Source organism: Meriones unguiculatus, chromosome X, assembly GCF_030254825.1.
Source record: "Meriones unguiculatus strain TT.TT164.6M chromosome X, Bangor_MerUng_6.1, whole genome shotgun sequence".
NCBI classification, from domain to species: Eukaryota; Metazoa; Chordata; class Mammalia; order Rodentia; family Muridae; genus Meriones; species Meriones unguiculatus.
In genome coordinates, this window is record NC_083369.1 from 37664442 (window position 1) to 37688468 (window position 24027).

The 24027-nt window shown below is 37.8% G+C and overlaps 1 protein-coding gene across 4 annotated transcripts in view; it reads left to right on the forward strand.

Moving 5' to 3' along the window:
• Positions 1-24027, forward strand: part of Phf8 (PHD finger protein 8) — a 101835-nt gene that overhangs the window by 72003 nt on the left and 5805 nt on the right. For all 4 annotated transcript variants that reach the window (XM_060375270.1, XM_060375268.1, XM_060375267.1 and 1 more), the window contains 2 exons: positions 10678-10773; positions 22300-22409. In XM_060375270.1, coding sequence (XP_060231253.1) covers positions 10678-10773; positions 22300-22409 — 206 coding nt within the window. The remainder of the gene's footprint in view (positions 1-10677; positions 10774-22299; positions 22410-24027) is intronic.

Here is a 24027-nt window from a genome sequence, read left to right on the forward strand (position 1 = left end):
TTCTTCTTTTTTTTTTTTTTTCCAAGAAAGGGCTTCTCTGTGTAGCCCTGGCTGTCCTGGACTCACTTTGTAGACCAGGCTTTGAACTCAGAGATCTCCCTGAGTGTTGGATTGCAAGTGTGTGCCACCAGGCCTGGCTGAATTTACCTATTTCTAATAGTGCTTATATAATATCATTAGGTAAGAATGTCAGTTTAAAAGAAATTTACACAGAATTCTAAACAGTAATAGATGTTAGTACTCCGTAAAATGAAACAAGCTTGACTATTAGCAACCCTCTGGGCCTGTTACTTAGAAGCAGTGAGTTCTGTTTTGCTCTCCATATCCTATGATTTTTAAAACAAGGGCTTTAATATTATTATCAAAATCTTAGCACAATTCTTCCTTTCTTTCTTTTTTTCCTTTCTTTCCCTTCCTTCCTTCTTTCCTTTTCTTTCTGGTATATTCTGACCTGGAAATTTGTGATCTGCCATACACATGCACCCAAAATCAAGGTATTTGTTGTATTATTTCAGTATTTTGGTTTTACTAATTTGGTATTACTGCATCCTGTGGATCATGCTTTTCTGCCATTGCCAGTAGTAACAGGAAACTACAAGGAAAGTTATTATTGCCGCTTGTTGATATTTTAAAATATCCAAGCAAATAGCCCCTATGACAAACCTAATTATTACGGTGCCATATTTTAGTGACAAAGCAGATGTTTGAGGGAGTAAGTGGATATGTTTCAAGTATATTTTGCTTTTTGGCTTTTATGGTGATTTTAAGACAGGTTCTCACATAGTACCACTACCAAAGGCTTGTCTGAACTCACTGATGTAGCTGAGGACAACCTGAACTCTTTATCCTTGTCTTAGTTGGTGTTTCTATTGCTAAAATGAAACCCTTGACCAAAGCAACTTGGGGAAGAAAAAGTTTATTTGGCATATACTTCCACATCCATAGTCTATCACTGCAGGAAGTCAGGACAGAAACTTAGAGCCGGAGCTTGGAGGCGGGAGCTGATGCAGAATCCGTGACAAGGTGCTGCTTACTGGCTTGCTCCCCATGGCTTGCCTAGCCTGCTTTCTTTTTCTTTTTTGTTTAAAGATTTATTTATCTGTATATATAAGCACTCTCTTTGCATGTATACCTGTATGACAGAAGAGAGCATTAGACAGAAGAGAGTATCAGATCCCATTATAGATGGTTGTGAGCCTCCATGTGTTTTCTGGGAATTAAACTCAGGATCTCTGGAGTATTAGCCAATGTTCTTAACTGCTGAACAATCTCTCCAGCCCCATAAGCCTGCCTTCTTATAGAACCCAGGTTCAGCAGCCCAAGAATGGCACTACCTACCATGGGCTGATCTCTCCTACATTAATCACTAATTAAGAAAATGTCCTACATACTTGCCTACAGCCTGACATTATAGATGTTTTTTCTCTTTTGAAGTTCTCTCAAATGAGTTTAGCTTCTGTCAAGTTGATATGAAACTAGCCAGCACAATCCTCTTGCCTCTAGTTCCAAGTAACAGAATTATCAGTGTGCACCACATCTGGCTTTGCTCCTGATTTTCATCTCTAGTTACTGTTTTCTTCATATATATGGTATAGCTGGAGATCTTGATATAGCTTGTCTTCATGCTATAAAATTCTCATCTGCTTTATCTACTTTTAATTGACTTTGCTAATCTGTCCTTATTTTTGTTCCCTGAATTATAATTCAAAGGGGAAAATGATTTTTTTTTACTCTAGAGAAAGAAAACATTCACATATATATTAGTTACTTTTCTTATTGTTGTGACCAAATACCTAATAAGCTTTAACCTAAAGGATGAACAGTTTACAGTTTAATATGGGACACAGTGGGGAAGAGTGGAGAAGAGTGGCAACAGGGATATGAGACAGCTGATCATATTTTGTCTGTATGCAAGAAGCACAGAGCAGACAGGAAGAGGGGCCAGGCCATAAAACCTCAGTACCTTCCTCTGTGGACCCACTTCTGTAGTAAGGGTCCTTCAACTAAAGGTCCACAACCTTCCATAACAGTGACACCACACCAGCTAGGGACTAAGTATTCAGACGTATGAACCTAAGTAGGACATTACACTTTCAAGTCCCAAAATTCTGACCCTGTCCCCATTTGTTCATAGGTATCTCATAATGTAAAACATATTCATTACAAACTCAAAAGTCCCCACAGTCTTTAATAGTTCTAACACCATTCAAAAGTTCTAAGAATCAAGTCAGAGTTTCTACAAAATAAAATAAAATAATAAAATCAAATACATACTTCCAAAATTCAGGGACATATAGTAAATGTTTTCATTCCAAAAGGGAGAAACAGAAGTATAGCAATGAATGATAAGACCAATGTAAGATTGAAACCCAGTAGGGAAAGCACCAAATGCTACAGCTTTCCATGTTGGGTATCTACGTCTTGTCATGGAATCACCTGAGTTCCAATGGACTGAATAGCCCCATTCCTCCAGCTTTGTTCCCTGCTCCACTCCTTACCTGAAGCTTTTCTTGACAGATAGATCTTATGGTCTGGCTTCTCCAGTACCCTAGGTCTCTTTTGTAACTTGGACTTCTTCACCTTTATAGCTTCACACAGTTGTCTGTCATGTCCCTTTGCAGGAACTCCAACCCTGCCACACATTGCCTGGATTCAACAACTCTGTAGAACCATGGTACAAAATTTGATCATCCTGAATTTTTCATGTCTGCAAAACCAGTATTATGTGGGTGATACTGTCATGTTCGGCTGCCAGCTCAAGATAAATATTGTCCCCCTTAGACCAAAGATATGGTGGCCTGTGTATGTTTTGGTGACTGAATCTGGGAAAACACCTTTTCATGAAGTGTTTTTTGTTTTTGTTTTTTGAGACAGGGATGAAGTTATTTTTAAACCAGAAACCCCTTCAATGATATTTTCAGTTCAATGCCTGTCTTAAAATGAATTTACATGTTCACTAGATGGAGCCTTAATGGATGAGTTTCACCATTAGGATACCTTTCCTATCATTCCACTACTCTTTAATAATGTTAATCTCTAACAAGTACATCTACTTTTGTACCTTCTACAGCCACATTTTAAAACTCAGTCAAGCTACTTTTTTATCATACCACATACTTTTCGTATCATTATGATGAGAAGAGATGAGAAAACCAAAGAGTAACCAAGACACATCCTAACCTGAATGCTATACTGTCTTGAGATTTCTTCCACCAAAAAAGAAAAAAAAAAAGAAAAGGAAAAAAAAGTTTATTACCTTTTACTTCAACTCTATTGAATTTCTCAGGACACCGCCAGAATACAGCCAGATCAATTGCTGCTAGAATATGAATGACCTCTAAGCTAGTTCCTGATAGGGACCTTGTTCCCTTATAAAGCCTCAAGAACTAGGCCTCCATGGTCCACATTTCTTTTGGCATCCTGTTTGGTTTTCTTATCCCATTAGAATGTCTCAGTTTTCTTTCTTTCTTTCTTTTCTTTCTTTCTTTCTTTCTTTCTTTCTTTCTTTCTTTCTTTCTTTCTTTCTCTTTTTAAGGGCTTTTCTAGCCTATATTTCCAAAGTCTTTTACATTACTCCTACAAAACCATGTGAGTTCTGGGAATTGAATCCGGCTTGTCTGGAAGAGCAGCCAGTGCTCTTAATCACTAAGGCAACTCTCCAGCCCTCCTTTTTATTTTTTTATTTACGTGGTTTTCTTATGTTGAACTGCTGTTACATTTTCAAGATCAATCTCATTTGGTCGTAGGATGTAACCCATTTACTATTCTTCTAAATTCAGATTACTAGTATTTCATTGAGGATGCTTTATATGAACAATCACCAAAGCAGAGGCTGAGACTCATAGTCAAACTTTGGGCAGAGTGCAGGGAATCTTACGAAAGAAGGGGGAGATAGAAAGACCTTGGAGGGGAGAGGAGCTCCATAAGGAGAGCAACAGAACCAAAAAATCTAGGCACAGGGGTATTTTCTGAGACTGATACTATGGAGATAACCTAGAACTCCCGAACAGATGTAGCCCGTGGCAGCTCAGTCTCCAAGTGGGTTCCATAGTAAGGGGAACAGGGACTGTCTCTGACATGAACTCAGTGGCTGGCTCTTTGATCACCTCCCCCTAGGGCGGGAACACCCTTACCAGGCCATAGAGGCATTGCTAGAAGTCTTACCTAGGTTCACCCCCATAGATTTCTGGTAGATTTCATTGCATTATGTTTCTAGCTCACCTTTAAAAAAACTCCCCCAATTCCAGTTGCCTTTTCCAGTACTCTCTCCTTCTGTCTTACCCCTACCTTATCCCACCTGTTTTCACCCTCCAACCTGGCCACCCACAATGTCTATTCTACTTCTCCTTTCCAGGGAGATTCCTTTGTCCCCCTCCATGATCCTGCCTTGTTACTTAGCTTCTCTGGGTCTATGGATTGTAGCATGGTTATCCTTTACAGCTAATATCTATTTATAAGTGATTGCATACCATGTTTTTCTTTTTGGGTCTGAGTTACCTCACTCAGGGTGATTTTTTTTTTCCTAGTTCCATCCATTTGCCTGCAAATTTCTGTCCTTGTTGTTAACAGCTGATTAATACTCTGTTGTGTAAATGCACCACATTTTCTTTGTCCATTTTTAATTAAATTTTTATTTTTTATATTAATTACAGTTTATTTACTTTGTATCCCAGCTGTAACGCCCTCACTCATTCCCTCCCAATCACACCCTCTTTATCCATTCTTTAGTTGAGGGACATCTAGGTTGTTACCAGTTTCTCACTGTTTGTTATGAATAAAGCTGCTATGAACATTGTTGAACAAGTGTCCTTCTGGTATGGTGGAGCATCTTTTATGTATATGCTCAGTAGTGCTATAGCTGGGTCTTGAGGTACTTTTCTGAAAAACTACTGAAGTGATATCCAAAGTCGCTGTACAAGTTTACACTCCAACCAGCAATGGAGGAGTGTTTCTCTTTCTACACATCCTTGCCAGCATGAGCTGTCACTTGTGTTTTTAATGAGATTCCTCCGTTGAGAATTCTCTGTTCCCCATATTTTTCATTTTGGTTTTTTGTTTGTTTGTTTGTTTTTTATTTTTTACACAGCGTTTTTCTGGACTCACTTTGTAGACCAGGCTGGCCTCTAATTCAGAGATCTACTACCTCTGCCTCCCTGAGGGCTGGCATTACAGGTATGCACCACCACTCCTGGCTATGTTCCTTATTTTTTAATTGGATTATTTGTTCTGTTGATGTCTCATTCTTGAGTTCTTTATGTATTTTGGAAATTAACCCTCTGTCAGTTGAGGGGTTGGTGAATATATTTTCATGTAGGCTGCCATTTTGTCCTGCTGACAGTGTCCTTTGCCTTGTCCCATTTATTAATTGTTGATCTTAGTGCCTGTGCTATTGGTTTTCTGTTCAGGAAGTTATCTTCTGTGCCAATGAATTCAAGGCTATTCCCTACTTTCTGTTCTATCAGGTTCAATGTGTCTGGTTTTATATTGAAGTCTTTGATCCACTTTGACTTGAGTTTTGTTCAGGGTGATAAGTATGGATCTATTTGTATTCTTCTGCATGCAGGCATCCTGTTTTACCAACACCATTTGTTGAAGTGGTCTTTTTTCCAGTGTCTATTTCTGGATTGTTTATCAAAAATAGGGTGTCCATAGGTATGGATTTATGACTGAGTCTTCAATTTCATGGATCTACATGTCTGGTTATTTTTGCTAATTGTTGTGTCTTTACTTGGTATTGGTATTGCTTTAGAATAATACTGTCTTAGAAATTAAGGATCTTGCAGATCTGTTAAAAATCTTCTGTGAATACATTTGGGCCTGTACTTTTGAAGTCAGAATGATTTTTATTGCTGTTTCAATGTCCTATTTTATAGTTTTGTTTAGGTTGTTGATATTGTCTTCTTTGGGGTTTGGGTGAATCTAGAAATTTGAACATTTCTTTTAGATTTTTCAAGTTAATGAACTACAGGTTTTTTAAGTATACCATTATAATATCCTGAATTTCCTCATGTCTGTTATAAATGGTTTCCTGTTCATTTCTGATTCTGTTAATTTGGGTCACCTTTTTCTTTCTTTGTTTTAGTTGGGTTGAAAGTATCGATTTTGTTCATCTCCCTATAGAACCAGGTCTTTGATGTGTTATTCTTTATATTGTTTTCTTGTTTCTGTTTTAGTAGTTTTTGCTGTCATTTCTTTTTATTTCTTGTTACATACTGCATTTGAATTCGTTTTCTTCTGGTTTTCCAAATTCTTGAGCTGTATCTTTAAGTCAAATATTTGTGCTCTTTCTGGGTTTTAGTGGGTGTTTTGTTTTGTTTTGTTTTGTTTTTGAAACAGGGTCTTTCTGTGTAGACTTGGCCAGCCTGGAGTGTGTGATGGAGACAAGGCTGGCCTGGAACTTAGAAAGATCTGTCTGCCTCTGATTCTCCAGCACTGATTAAAGGCATGAATCACCACACGTGGGTCTTCCTGATTTTAAATATAGGCACTTAGAGCCATAAATTTCCCTCCAGAGATTTTGTTGTGTTCGTTTTCATTAAGTACCAGGGCTTTTTTCTTTTATTTTTTTTCTTGATTTTTTTTTCAGCAATAAGTTGTTTTATCTCCTTAATGCCATGAATTTGGGAACTTACGGAAGATTTGCTTGCTTTTGATTTTATGTTTTACTTTCTTGCAGTACGATATGATACACAGAGTCTTTCTGAATTTATACACATTTATTTTGGTCCTAGGGTATAGTCTGTTTTTAAAAAGTAGTCATGATCATTGTTTCCCCTCCCTCAACTCCTTCCCGATCCTCTCCACCTCTCCCACCCAACTTTATTCCCTATCTCTCTCTTTAGAAAACAAATAAGCAACCAAAAAATGTGCAAGCAAAAGATTGTTTTAGTCTGTCGTGGAATGTTTTTTTTATTTTTTTTCTCCTTCAACTATGGCAGATAGTTGCTGGGTACTGTAGTCTAGGTTGGCAGTTGTGGTGTTTTAGAACTTGAAGTGCATTGTTCCAAGCTTTTCTGGCTTTCAGCATTTCCATTGAGAAATCAGGTGTTCTTCTGATGGGATTCCTTAATATGTGACTTGTGGGTTACAAACTACAAACAGTTACAAACTACAAACAGTTCAAGGATTGCTTGTAGTTTGGTTTTACAGGGGATGGTGACTGACTCTGGAAGTCTCTTAATTAGGACTTGGGGTCTTGCTTCACAGAGAGTTTCAGAGCCAGAACTAAGGGTACCCAGGGTTTGACTACAGATGGCCACAGGTCTGAAGGAAATGGAGACGAACTGGAAGGAGGAGGCTAAGCACTAGAGAGAGAGCAGAACAGAGGATGGGAATGAGGACACTGGTATTTTACCTGTGTTCCAGCCTTGTGTGATTTCCTTGGGGTCTCTTGTAGAATCTGGTTCTGATGATTGGCAGGGAGTCACAAAGGAATGGAAGTAGGCTAGGAAGAGTGCCTGAGGGGTGAGGATGGGGTCAGGTCATGGAATTTATCAATTCCATCTTCATTTCAGCCTGAGTTCTCTCCAATATTTTTATCTCATTATTTGGTTTTTAAATCCTGAATTCTCTTCATCATTTCATTCAGTTGTATATTTATATTTTGTTGAACATTACTCAAGCATAACCCTCTTGAAGTTCAATGAGGTGTTTGTGCCTTCTTTTAAGCTTCTTGAATTCCTTAATGAAGCTATTTTTTTTCTCTGTGTCCTGAGGTTCATCTAGACAGTTCTTATTAGAGAACATTTTTATAGGACTAGTAGGTTTACTGGGACACATACTGTTTGGCCTTTGATATTGCTGTGGTTTTTGTTTTTGTTTTTATATGACCTGGGCATGTAGATTTCTTTCTTTGGTTGTGTGTGTAATGTGACCTTTTAGCTTTCCTTAGATTTGACCAATGCAGAAGCTATCTGTTCAGAACTAGACCAAGTAAAGCTGATATATGTCTGAGTTGTTTGATTGGACCTAGGCCAGGCAAAGCAAGTATTGGAGCTGTGGTTTAGAGCTAGGCCTATGGTTGTGGAGAAGGGGTTGGAGGAAGCTTTCAGGGGAGAGACTTACCAGCTCACATCTTCACAGGTCTGGAACTAGGCCTATGGGTGTGGAGATGGAAAGGGGTGGATGATAGTGGGGGTGCTCATCAGGCAAGGCTGGTTTGTAAACTGTGGCTCCTGAGCTAGGCCTGTGGGTGTGAAAATGGCAGGGGTAGAGAGGAGAATTATATATTTATTTATCCTCTCCTATATTATATCCTGACCACAATTTCCCATTCTTTTCTTTTAGTTCTTTTCCACATCCCCTCTCCTCCCCCCATCGACTCCTTCTCCTTCTCCTCCTCCACTTCCCTCCTTCATTTCCCTTCAGAAAGGGCAGTATATCAGGTTGCAGTAAGACTACGAACCTCACCTGAACCTCAACTCGTATTAAGGCTGGATGAGGCAACTCTGTAAGATGACAAAGATCCCAGAAGAGACAAAAGAATCAGGGACCACCCCCTCCACTCCTCACCCTGGATTCTTTTTGTTCCTCTTATATTCATATTCTCTCTCATCTCCATCCTAATATTTTTTTAACTTAGAATTTAGTTTGTTCTTTTCCTCCTAGTTTTCTTTTTTTTTTTTATTTTAACTTTTTTTCATTCACCTCCTAGTTTTCTAATGTATGAATGTAGGTTATTGATTTAGAGTCTTTCATCATTTTAAATGTAGATAGTTGCAATTTTAAATTACTATCTGTGTACTGTTTTGCTGTGTCTTTTAAGGTTTGGTATGTTCTAGTTTTGTTTCAATTCATATCATAATCTTCAAAAACTTTTGTGTACCTGCTGTATTTATTTACTTATTTATTTATTGTTATACATGTATGGAGGTTAGAGGACAACTTGTGAGAGTCAGTTTTCTCTTTCCACAGTATGAATCCCGGGGGTTGAGCTCTTCAGGTTTGGTGCTAAGCATTTTTACCCACTGAGCCATATCACTGGTCCCATATCAAAGTCTTTAAAACCATACACACATGATTATTTCTTTTATTATTTTTAAATGACTTTGTATAACTTTCACCCAGTTATGAATTTCCCATTTATCTTTCCATTATTGATTTTTTAGTTTTATTGTAGTTGGAAAAGATGCTTTGTTCTGTTTTATTCTTTTAGAGCTTATTGAGATCGAGAACAGCTAAGGGAAGGCATAGTCATTTGTGCAAAATACACTGATATACATGCATAAAATATCATAGCTCATTATTTTGTATATCAGCTAAAATATTAATAAAAAAGAAAACTTATTCAAAAGTGTTACTGAGAGCTAGTCACAGTGGTTTATACCTGTCATCCCAACACTCAGGAGGCAGAGGTATTTGGTATTTGAGGCTAGCCTTGGGAGCAGAGTGAGACCTGGTCCCAGAAAAACAAAAGAAATAATTTGATCATGTAGCAAGGCTTTTTTTCTACACTTCATATTTTTCTCATTGGTTTTTATACCTACCTTTATGCGAGTTGCGCACGCACACTGAGTTAACTACTATTGTTTGGTAATATCTTTGAGATCAGGAAGTAGCTTCAGCCTTATATTTTAATATACATATTTAAATATTTTCTTTCAATGTGTAGACTTAATTATAATCTATACCTTATTACTTGTTCACTAAAATGTGAAGCTCAGAATAGAAAGTGTAAGTTACTTTACACATGATCTGTTTTTCTTCTTAAAGAAATATTGTTATGTATATGGGTGGGTACACATGCCACAGAATATGTGGAGGCCAGAGGACAACTTTGGCCTATTCTTCCCAAAGTTTTCACCTCTTTACTGAAGGAAGAAGGTCTGAAAAATAGACTAGTTTTTGTAGAGAAGGAAGTAAAAGGAGCATTCTGTAAAATTGTTACTCTTACAGTTCTCTTCTAGGCTTAGGAGTGACATTAGAATTTTACTTCATCAGTAGGATCTTTCCAGATCATATTCCCATTAAATCCTAAGTGTTGGCATATGGATTTTGAGAAATTACCTATGTATTTTGTGATAGTCAGTATACTTGTGTTTGTTTCTCTAAGATAGGATACTTGTACATGGATATTAGATCGTGCAGTTCCAGTAATCTTGGTCCCAGTCCAACTTAGTCTTTTTGTTCCTATTATGTGTATTAAATGTGTACTATTTATTTTTCCCATTATTTCACAAAAAAATAAATACCTACTATTCATTATATGGGGTTGCTTTAGAATAAAATCAAGCATACATCCCTGGCTTCATTTGTAAATCAGAGGTAGCAGATACAACAATCAGTTTCTAAGTACAATATAACATCTCCTGTGCAGGCATAAAAAACAGGTTGCTATGGAGAGCTGAGAAAGAGGAATCTGAATCAGATTATGAGACTGAGGGAAAGCTTTATATAGGGCTAAATCTAGAGCTGAATTTTAAAAGGTGAGTCAAGTAACTCATCTGAATGATGCTAACCAAATGGCTAAGAATCGGGTGAATGTAGGAGGACTTTCATGACAAGGGTACAACTATGGAAAAAGCACAAAATGAGAGATATTTAGGGACCTTCTGTAGTGTAGTGTGGATTAAGTAAATGAGTATACTTGAACAGGAGTTGGAAGAACTGAAGTATGTATCATTGTCTTTGTCCTTTTGGATGAGATTTCATTTATCCTGCCTTTACCTCTGCCTACAGTCTATCCATCCCTGGAGTCTGATGATGATGACCCTGCTTTGAAATCTCGACCCAAAAAAAAGAAGAATTCAGACGATGCTCCATGGAGTCCTAAAGGTAATCTAGTATTCCGTATCTTAAACTCTGTAGGAGTGGTCAGGTAAAAAAAAAAAAAAAAAAAAAAATAGATTGAAGTAAAAGATATGTAATTCAAGAAGTTCTTATTCAGTCACTTATTTGCTTAGTCAGCAAACATCTGTTACATTTAGTACCATATTAGCTTCCAAAGCTAAAATGATTGTGTGACACAGTTTATGTAATTTAGCTAGGAAAATCATAGCTGTTGCTTTCTATATCATATGGCTTAAGGTGAAGGAAACCAGGAAGAGTTCACTAAGTCATCTAGAGCTTGTAAGAACATTCTGGTAACTATCATCCCAGCCCCACTATTTTGTTTTCACGGAGGAAAATTATACTGACTCTTGGGCTCCTCAAGAGTTCCAGGACTGTCAACTTCTGAGAAGTCATTGCTGAGGAAGGGAAGGAGGAGAAGGAAAATGGGTAACTGATGTGAACATGGAATTTTGAGAGATAAAATAATTTTCTTCATCTCACTGCTGGTGTTGTTTATGCTGAAGAGCATTTGGGACCTTTTTAAAAATTGAATATATATATGATGTATGTTTCTGTGTATAGTGTTTGTGATTGTGAATGTTCACACATATGTGATTGTTCATATCTGTATGAACAATTGGGTGTATGTTTTGTGGGCCCTGTCTTCCACCTTGTTCGAGGCAAGATCTCTCTTTCTCTGTCTGTCTGTCTGTCTGTCTGTCTGTCTGTCTTGGTTTTTTGTTTCGGTTTTGGTTTTTTTTTCTACTACTAATAGATTTAATACTTTCTGTAATGTTTCGAATTATCATCAAAATAGAATATTTATACATCATTCCTTGAAAACATTCATTTGTGTGCCCCTGGAACTTATTTGTTTGTTTGTTTGTTTCTTACAATTTATTCACTTTGTATCCTGGTTGTAGCCCCCCTCCCTCATCCCCTCCTGATTCCACCCTCCTTCCCTTTTCTCCACCTACGCCCCTTCCCTAGTCCACTGATAGGGGAGGACCTCCTCCCCTTCTTTCTGACCTTAGTCTATCAGGTCTCATCAAGGCTAGCTGCAACATCTTCCTATGTTTCCTGGCAAGGCTGCACCCTTCAGGGGTCATACCACCCTGAACACACCAGAGCTCATCTGTTTTTGGTTTTCTGAGACACGGTTTCTCAGTACCCTTGGCTGTCCTGGAACTCACTCTGTAGCCTTGGCTTTCCTTGAACTCACAGAGGCCTGCCTCTGCTCTTGAGTGCTGGGATTAAAGGCATGTGCCACCTTACCCAGCTGAGGCAGCATCTCTTGTTGTTCATTGCTACATATGCCCCATTTGCAACGGTTCTCCTGCTTCTGCTCCTATCTCATTGTAGGCATTCTAGGACTATAGATGTACATCGCCACGTTTAGTTTAGGTATCTAAACTCCAGTTTTCATGCTTACATGGCAAGTGATTTGCCATTGAATTATCTTCCCCTGCCCATGGGACTTTGCTTAACAAACTATACAAATGTTAATGGCCTAAAAGAATATTTATCATTTCTCATGATTCTGTAGGTTGGTTAAGCTATTCCTACAATTTCAGCCATCTTGATTGTGGACTAAGTAGGATGAAAATAGATAGGCCCTTTTTCCATACACTCTTTTATCCTCCAGGAACCCAGGCCAGGATTTTTCACAGAGCAATAAAGGAATTTCCAATAGCAATAAAGAACAAATTTCAATGTATGCATGTTTTTAAGCTTCTACTATTGTCACAATTGCTATTGTGTACAACTAAGCTTATGATCTCTGTAATTTTTGGAATGTATTTTTAATGAGTACATCAATAATATATAAAAATTAGGTATTTTCTCTCTATTTCTTCCTATAGTTGGTACCTTTCATTTCTTCTGTAAAGGTAAAAATTATTAGTGTACTAGAAAAATGTAAAAAAGTACTAAAAGGAAACTATGAAGAAGTAGTCATTGAGGATGGTGTCATTCAGAAGCAACCGCTTAACATTTTGACATTTTCTTCTAGTGTTTTATTTTTCTATTCATTTTTTTTCTGGTTGAAACAATGCTGTTGGGCCTGAGGATATTGCTCAGTAGAGTAATATCCTTATCATGTGAGAACATGGGTTTAATCCCCAATACTGGGGGGGGGTGTTGAAATAATATTGTGTATAATAAAACTTTATACTCTTTTTCATTTAACTATTTGATCAGCGGCAGTGTTTGTAGCAAATAAAATGATATGGAGGATTTCAGGTTGAACAACAGTGTTCTCCCTCTGCTTCCTCTACCTTCATATCACAGCCTGCAGCCCTAGTCCAAGAGAAATAGAGACAAGAGGACCAAATTATTGCACATTTGGCCTTGCAAGATGGGCTTGCTGAAGCAAGTAAAAACACCTACCATCAAGCTTGAAAGCCTGAGTTCAATCCCTGTTGGCCACATGGTAGAAGAGAATTGACTCCTGCAAGCTTTTCTCTGAACTCTATATTCATACCCCTCCACAAAAGATATATATATATATATATTTTTTTTTTGCTAAAAGTTGAGTAAGTTAACTATGCTTTGCCTTGTGATTAATACTTCTGCATTTACTAAGTATTGACTGTAACCAAGGCAAACAATTAAATTGTAGCCTTTACATCAATATGTCACAAGCATTTTCCTTTGCAGTTGTTTATTTTGACAGGCACATACCTTAATCCCAGCATTGAGATATAAAGGCAAGCACATCTCTGTGAGTTTGAGGCCAGCCTGATCTATGTGGTAGGTTTCAAGCCAGCCAATCTTCACAGTAATACTTTGTCTCAAAAGATAAGGTATTGCAGGCTTCTGGTTAGCTTGAGTTACATGTGAGGTTGAAATCATTCTGGTCTACATAGTGAGACTTTGTCTCAAAAAGAGAGCATATTATTAACTTCATTTCTCAATTCATCATCCTAATCTCTATTTCTCAGTTCAGTTTCTGATGCAGTCCCTACTGTTTTTTCCTATCTTTCCATTAAGTGTTCTTTCTCAGTTGTATTATCAAAGTTGTTAACTATGCTTTGCCTTGTGATTAATACTTCTGCATTTACTAAGTATTGACTGTAACCAAGGCAAACAATTAAACTGTAGCCTTTACATCAATATGTCACAAGCATTTTCCTTTGCAGTTGTTTATAAATACTTCATTAGCTAAAAATACCTCTCCATGAATATACATAACTTATCTTTAAATGTGGGCCATTTATTCCATTGCCAAGTTTTATAATTAGTAATAACAGTTGAGTAGGCATATTTACATGTATCTCTGGAAATTTACTTAGACTGAATCTCCATGAAATCATAAAGTGTTCAGAGTATATAAGGATAAATATTGAAAAGTCTTTCTTTTACCCTATTCTATAGCCTTCTAATTCTCCATTTGGAGTAAAACTACTTTAATACTTCACACCTGTGCTTTCATACATCAATTATATCTGAGTACCATATATATTTTTTCTTTGCCACAATTGGAAGATTCCTTCATGCACTGTGTTTTGCTTTTCTCACTTAACATTTTGCTTAATTGTTTTTGACAGGGTTTTACTGTGTATCCTTGGCTGGCCTTGAACTCATAGAAATCTACCTGGGTACAGCATACCCAGATCTCACCCAAAAATATATCTTAAAGAATTTATACTCCCACAAAGCAATTGAACTGTAACCAATATGAACTTTAAACCAAATCAAAATAAAGTTTTTCTCCTTTAAATTATCTCTTGTCAGACATTTGGTCACAAGGATAAGAAAAGTAACATCTACATACATAAATACCCATATAATTAATATGCAAATTATATAATATTAAAATTATATATAATTTTGTCATGGGTGTTTCATCCATCTTTCCATATGTATCTAGCTATCAAAATAATACATAACTATCAACATTTTGCCCATTAATACTTGAGTATTTCCTAAGAGTGCCTCCCTATATGGTAACATTATTTATATTAATGTTTGTCAGTTAATAATTCTACAAGATAGTCTGATGCTCAGTCTATAACCAAAAATTTTCCAACTGCCCTCCAAAAATGTCTTTTATAAGTCACTTTAAAAAATATAAAAATCTCCAAAATACAGATCCAGTCAATGAGAGACTATTTTTTTTTCTAGTTTAAAACAACTACTGTTTTATCTTGTTTATGTGTCCTGGGTTTCAAGAACTGGGAAGGACACAGTTTGACTCTAGTTTATGATTTCTGGCTTAAAAAACTTTGAAGGCTGAAGGTAACTTGGTAGCCAAGAGTTTGAGTCTTCACAAGTCTCAAAAGCCTGGTGCCTTCTCAGAGACTTTTAATTCATCTGGTTTCTCCATGTGACTAGCTTCATTACCTTGTGATCTCAGAATAATTAAACTTGTGAATTAGCAACTCAGGTTTCCAAGCGTGGTGTTCAAGCAAGCCATCAAGAACTTGCCTTTTCCACCAAGGACCATGTATGGTTATAACCTAGAACCTCTGCTCGGATGTAGCCCATGGTAGCTCAGTAACCAATTGGTTTCCCATAGCAAGGGGAACAGGGACTATTCCTGACAGGAATTCAATGGCAGGCTCTTTGACCTCCCCACCCCCCAAGGGAGGAGCAGTCCTGCTAGGCCACAGAGGAAGACTTTGCAGCCAGTTCTGAAGAAACAGGGTCAGGGAGGAGGTCCTCTCCAATCAGTGGACTTGGAAACAGGCAGGGAAGAGATGAGGGAGGGAGGGTGGAATCGGGAGGGAATGAGAGAGCAGCATACAGCTGGGATACAGAGTTAATAAAATGTAACTAATAATAAAAAAATAAAATTAAATTTAAAAAAATTGCCTTTTCTGACTTTACCTAACAAGTCACACATGATATCACTTGAGCCATAGTCTATGGTTTCCAAATGAGCCTCCTCAAAATCAGTGGGGGAGACATAGACTCTTTTTAATGACTAACTTTTCTTTGAGATTTTTAATATAATTAACTCATTTTCCCCTTCCCTTTCCTGTCTTATACCCCTTTCTGCTCTCTTTCCAATTCATGGCCTCTTTTTTTCATTAATTGTTGTTATTTATACATATATTCCTAAATACATAAATATAACCTGCTAAATCAGTATACTGTTATTTGTATGTATGTTTCAGGACTAACAGTTTGGTATTGGGTAACCAATTGGTGTGCTTGTCCCTGGGGAAAACTTTTTTTCTCCTACTTTCAGCATTCCTTAGTCCCTTGTAGTTCTTTGTGTAGGTTTGAGGCTTCCTGGTTTACCCTGTTCAGTTTGGCTTGTATGTCTAATGTTGTACTTATTCAGCTCATGTTTAGGGAGCCATGATGGTGAGACTTTTTAGGTGTAGCTTTTGACATTCCTAGAAGATATATTCTCACAAAATCCCCCTCCCCCATCCTCTGACTTTTACAGTCTTTCCATCGTTTCCACAATGATCCCTAAGCCTTAGGGGCAGGAATGTGTTGTACATTATTCCTTGGGACTGGGCTCCACAACTCTGCATTTTAATTGGTTATGGGTTTCTGTAATTGTATCTGTTACAAGAGAATTTTTCCTGATGCAGGGTAAAAACTACACTTCTCTGTGGGTATAAGAACAAATATATAGAATGTAGTTAGGGATTATGCTCATTCAGTAAAGTGGTGGCTTTAGGTTCTCCTCCAAGATTCTTGACTTCACTAGCCAAAAGTAGTTGGTTAAATTTCCCTTATTACTGGTGATTTAACCTCTTGTTGAACAGGTCTTAAGTCTAATTAGAGAGCTGTTGGTTACCACCAAGTTATGTTTACCACTATTGCACCCTTATGGTTATCATAACATACTGATCATTGTTGTGACTCACTGCCATCATAGCTGGGTAAGGATTGCTGCTTAGTATCCTCTTTTGGAACTTTGCAGAGCACCTTTTGGCACTATGAAAGCTAGTTCACTTTCATATCAATTCCATTTCAGGGGCCATGTGTTTGAGATGCATGGCATCTGTCTTCAGCAATAGCAACTTACCTTCCACCTCTGGGGTGAGGGCAACCATGGGCAATAGCAATAATCTACAGTGTTTAGGGAGTCTCTTGGACTACCCTGACCAACCACTCTGAAGTAAGCTTCTCATGCCTGGGGTTGGGGGTGGGTTGGTACATAATCTTTGGCTCTTGAAGAGAACATTGTTGTTCCAGATGGTAAGTTTTTCATGTTAACTAGACACATATACAGATACTTTTAATACATATATGTAGAGTGAAAATTTCCCTCTGTGTGTCACAGAGGTTTTGTTTTGTGTTTTCTTTCTTTCTTTCTCTCTCTCTCTCTCTTTCTAGGGAATTTTTTTTTGTTTTAAGTATATTTATGTACATTGGTATTCTACCTACTTTGTATGTCTGTTGTAAGGATGTCAGATCCACTGGAACTGGAGTTACAGACAATTGTGAGATACTATGTGGGTACAGGGATTTGAACCCAGGTCCTTTGAGCAGCCAATGCTCTTAAGCACTGAGTGATAACTCCAGCTCAAATAGGGGTTTTGTTTGTTTGGTTGATTTTTTTTTTTTTTGAGACAGAGTTTCTCTGTGTGAGATAGCTACCTGGCTATCCCAGAACTCGCTCTGTAGACCAGGCTGGACTTGAACTCACAGACATTTTTCTGCCTCTCCCTCCCAAGTGCTGGGATTAAAGGTGTGTCAGCACCGCCACACAGTTCATGGAATATTTTTATTTCTGCTTTGAAAATATTCATCAGTAATGAATTGTTTGGTTCCATGAGTGTGTGTATTTACTAGTGCTTTGTTTGCTGTCAATTTTAAGTTATATTTTGTTATGATCAGATAGGATACATGGAGTTATTTCAGTCTTTTTAAGTTTGTACAATGTGTTTTGTGTCCTAAGATGTGGTTTTAGAGTAGCTTCTGTGTGCCACTGAGTAGAATATGTATTCTTTGGTGTTTGGGTAGAGTATTCTGTAGATTTCTGTTAAGTCTGTTTGATATATGATGCCATTTAATGTTTCTCTGTTTATTTTTTAACCCAATGATCTACCTGTTGGAGAGAGTGAGGTATTGAAATCACCTACTACTGATGAGTTTGTGTTAATTTGTGTTTTTCAATCCACTAGTACACATTTTTATGAAATTGGACACACCAGAGTTTGGTATGTATATGTTTAGAATACTAACGTCTTGGTTAAGTGCTCACCTTTTAGAATGAATTATCCCTCTTCATATCTTCTGATTTAGTTTGATTTTGAAGTCTTTATTAGGGTAACAATTCCTACTTGCTTTAGTCCCATTAGACTGAGGTACTTTTAACATCTATTTAACTCTAAGGTGGTTCCTGTCTTTAAAACTAAGATGTGTTTTTTGTAGACAACAGGTAGACTTTGTTTCTTGACCCGTTCAGTCAGCCTGTGTTTTGATTTTAGAATTGAGGCTATTAATATTTGAAGTTGTTATTGAAATGTGTGTGTTAATTGTGGTTATTGTGTTGCTGATTTTTTGTCTTTGTATTCTTATTGGTATTTTGTGTTTTAGTTATTATGGTCTCATAGTCCACAGTCTCTTGGTTATACTCATTCCTCTCTTCAGTCCAAAATATTACTTACTGCCTTTTCTTTAGGTTTGGTTTGTTCAATATAATTTTAGGCTATTTACATCATGGAAAATTTATTAAACTATGGTAGATACTTTTGCTGGCTATATTAGTTTAATTTGGTCATCATGGTCTTTTAGAACTTGAAATGCATTGCTTTCAGGTCTTCCGGTTTTCAAAGTTTGTATTGAAAAATTCAAACTTTATTTTTTCTTTTTATTTTTATTTTTTATATTAATTACAGTTTGTTCACTTTGTATCCCAGCTGTAGACCCTTCCCTCATTCCCTCCCAATCCCACCCTCCTTCCCTCTTCTCCTCCCATGCCCCTCCCCCAGTCCACTGATGGGGGAGGTCCTCCTCCCCTTCCCTCTGACCCTAGCCTATAAGGTCTCATCAGGACTAGCTGCATTGTCTTCCTCTGTGGCCTAGCAAGGCTACTCCCCACTTCAGGGGAAGGTGATCAAAGAGCCAGCTACTGAGTTCATGTCAGAAACAGTGCCTGTTCTCCAAGTGGAACCCACTTGGAGACGGAGCTGCCATGGGCTACATCTGTGCATGGTCCCTAGGTTATCTCCATGCATGGTGCTAGGTTGTAGTATCAATCTCAGAAAAGACCCCTGGGCCCAGATTTTTTGGTTCTGTTTCTCTCCTTGTGGAACTCCTATCCCCTCCAGGTCTTTCTGTCTCCTCCTCCTTTCATAAGATTTCCTCTACTCTGCCCAAAGTTTGGTTATGAGCCTCAGCATCTGCTTTGATATACTGCTGGGTAGAGTCTTTCATAGGCCTTCCATGGTAGGTTCCTGTCCTGTTTTCTGTTTTCTCCCTCTTCCAGTTTCCATCTGTTTGCCTTTCTGGGGATTGTTCATATTACCCAGGGTCCTCGTTCTTGCTTAGCTTCTTTACGTGTACAGATTTTAGTATGTTTATCCTATATTGTATGTCTAATATCCACTTATAAGTGAGTATATACCATGTGTATCTTTCTGCTTCTGGGATACCTCACTCAGGATGATCTTTTCTAGATCCCACCATTTGCCTGCAAATTTCATGATTTCCTTCTAGCTTTCAATATTCTTTTTGTTCTGTATACTTTGTATTTTGACTGTAATATTCCATGAGGAGTTTCTTATTTTGTGTTCTGTATGCTTCCTGTATCTGTGGGTTTGTTTGTTTGTTTGTTTTTCCCTTTAGTTTTGGGGAAGTTTCAGGATCTGGTCTTTGGGATTCTTCTGTTTGTTTTTCTCTTATTGGGGGAAGTGTCATGATCTGGTCTCTGTCTTTGACTTGGGATTCTTCTGTTTGTTTTTTGTCTTAGTTTGGGGGAAGGTTCATGATCTGGTGTATGCCATTGACCTGGGATTCTTCTGTTTTGTTTTCCTTAGTTTGGAAGAAGTTTTACTATTTGTTCTATGTCATTGCCTTGGGATTCTTCTCCTTCATCTCTGCATATAATTAGAAGGTTTGGTATTTTTACGGTATTCCACATTTCCTATATGTTTTTTCCTGTTTTTTTTTGTTTTGTTTGTTTTGTTTTTTAAGTCTTCATATTCCTTGTTTCCTTGATATATCTGCTACTTGATTCTTTCTACTTGCAAAGCTTTCCTTTAAGTTTTCTAGTTAGGCTGCTGGGTTTTCAAATTCCTTTCTTTTCAACTTGAGTCCTCAGTGTTTCTATCTCCCAGTAGAATTCCTTTCTCAAGTCCTGCATTGTCTTTGCCATTTCCATCAGCTTTATATTTGTGCTTTCTTGGGCATCATTTAGGGGTTTATAATCCTTACGTTCTTTCTCCTTAATTTCTTTTTTGTTTGTTTGGTTTGGTTTTTCAAGACAGGGTTTCTCTGTGTAGCTTTAGCTGTCCTGGACTCACTTTGTAGATCAGGCCTTGCACTGCGGAAATCTATCTGTCTTTGCATCCCAGAGTGCTGGGATTACAGGTGTGCACACTGCCCCTGGCCTTTCTCCTTAATTTCATTAAACTGCTTCTTTATATCTTCTTTAAAACTCTATAATTTCCTTGACGAAGTTTATTGCTCTTCTTTGTCCTGAGATTCATCTAGGTATTTCTCATTATCAAACATTTCTACAGTAATGATATGTTTTGAAAGGGAGATTTCTGGGATTGATCTTTCATATTGTTTGTAATTTTTTTTAATCTGAGCATATGGACTTCTTTTACTCTGTCTGATATGAGCAGACTAGTGCCTTAGCCAGTGTAGCCACAGGCATCACAGAGACCTGAAAAATAGGGTAATTGTATACAGAGACTCAAGAATATGGGTTCACTTCAAGAATGATAATTTTTTCCCACAGATTTTATATAGTGTTTATCTAACTACTAGAGATAGCATTTCAAGCAGAGCTTGTGGGAACAGTATCTTTGACCCTCTTATCTGAGTTCTTCCTTCCAAAATTCCTTGCCCCTGTGGCCTTGTTTTGCCCCAGAGGACATTCCTCCTATGCAGTTTTCTGCAGTTGTGGCCCACATCTGGCTCAGGGTTTGTGCTGAAAAAAGAAACTGCAGATTATCTAGACCCCAACACACCAGTTTGGGGTAGAAGAGAGGATGTGTGGGCACGTTGTACCTGGAAGTTGAAAATGACTTAGGTGGAATGAAATCAGTTAGATAGAGAAGACTGCACTTGTGTTGAAGGATGTGTCCTAGTCTAAACCTCGGGTGTAAAGGTACATGTAAGAGGTTAGATGTGGCATGGGAGAGGCCTTTGTCTCAGGGGAAGGCAGGGCAAGTCCTGGTGGAAGCCTAGAGATTGGTAGTGGCACAGGCAGAAGTGCCTAGACTAGGCTAGGGAGCTGGAAATGTGACTCAAACTAGAGCAGGTTGATTAGGGTGAGTATATAGAGGGCAGGGTCAGGAAGACTTACTGGGCTAGATCCTGGAGAAGGATGTACAGATGCTGGCTAGGTGGAGAGGTTGGATGTGTTGTGGGGAGGGTCCTAGCAGAATCCAGGAGATTTAGACTCTTAACTGAAAATGCTTCAATGGGTTTTTGAGGTTTTGTTTTTGAGGCTGCGTATCATGTTTCCTAGGCTAGATGTGAACCTATTATATAGCCATAGATGACCTTGAACTTTTAATATTTCTGCTTCTTCCCCTGAGTGATTACAGAAATGTACAACCACACCTGGTTTTAGGAGGTATTGGGAAATTCAAACCCAGAGCCTTGTGTACTCTAGGCAATCACTCTTCCAACTGAGCCACATCCCTAGCAATGGTCATAATTTAAAAACAACATCCTGGACTGTAGAGAAAAATTTTACATGCACAAATATCTGTGCTATACAGTTTTACATTAGTATTTTTGCTGGATTTGTTTTTTTTGGGAGGGTGGGGGATCATGTTTTAAAGAGACAAAATACCACCATTAAAGAATGAATTTCAGTCTCCAGCATAACCTGTTTACCAAAGTGTATATGGCTTAATCAGAAATTCTTTTCCTTTATAATGCCAATATTTACATGATATAATCCTTTATGCTAAATTGTCCCATAAGTAGAAGACATCATATAGTGAAAGAGTGGGAGGAAAAGAGAATTGAAATACACCCCTTTTAAAACCTAACCCATTCCTACAATAATAGCTTTATACCATTCAGGAAAACAGTGCCTTCATGACCTAATTGACTCTTAAAGGTCTTCCTTCTAATACTGTTAAAATGATAATTAAGTTTCCACATGAGTTTTGAAGAGGGTATTTAAACCATAGCAGTAGGTGCTGAAACAAGGTTGGGATATTAGGTAATCCAGTAACAACAAAAACATGAAAGCTCATGAACAACTTTAAAACGCCAGTTTAGGGGGTTAATTTATACTCATGTATGCGTTGGCCATTAAATAGGATTTTGTGAAAAGCTAGAAGCAGGAAGAACAATACAATCACCTTTGGGATAGTCGGAAGTTAAAGGATATAATTGGCAAATAGATAAGCGTCCTGTTTCCCTTGGCAGCCCGTGTGACTCCAACTCTACCCAAGCAGGACCGTCCTGTTCGTGAGGGGACCCGAGTTGCCTCTATTGAGACAGGCTTGGCTGCAGCAGCTGCAAAGCTTGCACAGCAGGTAAGTGCTGACACCCCACCAGTGACCCTGCTACTGATGGCTTAGAGCCTCAAAATTCAGACCTTTAGGCTTGTAGGATCTTGCTATTATGGAAAACTTTGATCTTTGAGGTACCCCAACCCCTCCCTCTCTATGGCAAGGTACTTCCATAGGTTACATAGTTGGCATGAATTAGGATGAAAAAGGGGGTCAGAGAAGTGTCCTTATTGATGTCACTTACCTTCTAAGTACATATAATCACCACAGATGGGGGGGGAGAGTCAATTTTCTTTACAGGTGTAGTCCCATGCCCCAGTGGAAGACCCTGAACCAATGTATAATGGAAAGCATTAATTTGATCCAGTGGGTTATTTAAAAAAAAAAAACAAAAACAAAAACAAAGGCAATATGAAGTTGGGAGAGAAACATGATTGGGGAGAATCTGTAAGGCTTTGGAGGTAGGGGTGAATATGATCAAAATACATTGCATGGATATATAAAATTCTCATATAACAAGTAAAAACTAGGGGTTGGGGATTTAGCTCAGTGGTAGAGTGCTTGCCTAGCAAGTGCAAGACCCTGGGTTCGGTCCTCAGATCTGGGGGGTAGAGGGGAACCCAAGTAAAAATTATTGGAAAAAAACCTTTAGATAGAAAATACTAGATCTGTCATTTGCTTTCAGATTTCATCCTGAGGAAGTGACTCAGTTGAGTACACTTTAGTTTTGAGTCACTTACTGGTATTGGAATTTGGCCTTTATAAAGAGGTTTTTTTTTCTTATACCATTTATTAAATATTGTTACCTTAATCTTTATACCCTGCTTCTCAAGAGAACATTTACCATTTTCATCCTGAAAGGTCACCCTCACAGAATCAAATTTACCTCTTAGCATTAGTTTACAAAGTGCTTTAACATGTACTATTATCAGAAACCCTAGGAGCACTAGGAGGTGTTATTTTTGGTTCTTTAACAAAATCCGTGTAGCTCCTCATGCCATATCCTATATTGAGCATCTGCCTTACGTTGGATATACCTATGTACACTGTCTAATCTAATCTAATCTAATCATCTTGTTGAATAGGTATTTTTATTACATGTGAAAATTCATACAGGTGAAAAATACAAGACTCACTTTAAATGACTGACTAGTCCAGGGTAAGATAGCCAGTAAATGGAGGAGACAAGATTCAAACTCATATTCTCTAACTTCAGATTTCATGCTACTTTATTTTTTAAGTAAATTGAAATAGCTAAATGTTTATTATATAAGTGAAGTTTAAGAAGTGTTTTCCAGGGCTGGAGAGATGGCTCAAAGGTTAAGAGCACTGGCTGTTCTTCCAAAGGTCCTGAGTTCAATTCCCAGCAACCACATAGTGGCTCACAACCACCTGTAGTTAGATCTGGTGCCTTCTTCTGGCCTGCTGGCTCACATGCAGCAAGAATGCTGTATAACTAATAAATAAATAAATCTTTAAAAAAAAAAAAGAAGTGTTTTCCATATAATGTCCCATAGAGCTATGAAGTTTCTGAGACATGTCTTAGAGACTATTACTGAGAGCCAGCAGAGATCAAGCAGGCCAAGTGGCTCTTTGGCTAAAATTTCCTGCATCATTCATCAGTGTCACATAAGATGTAACT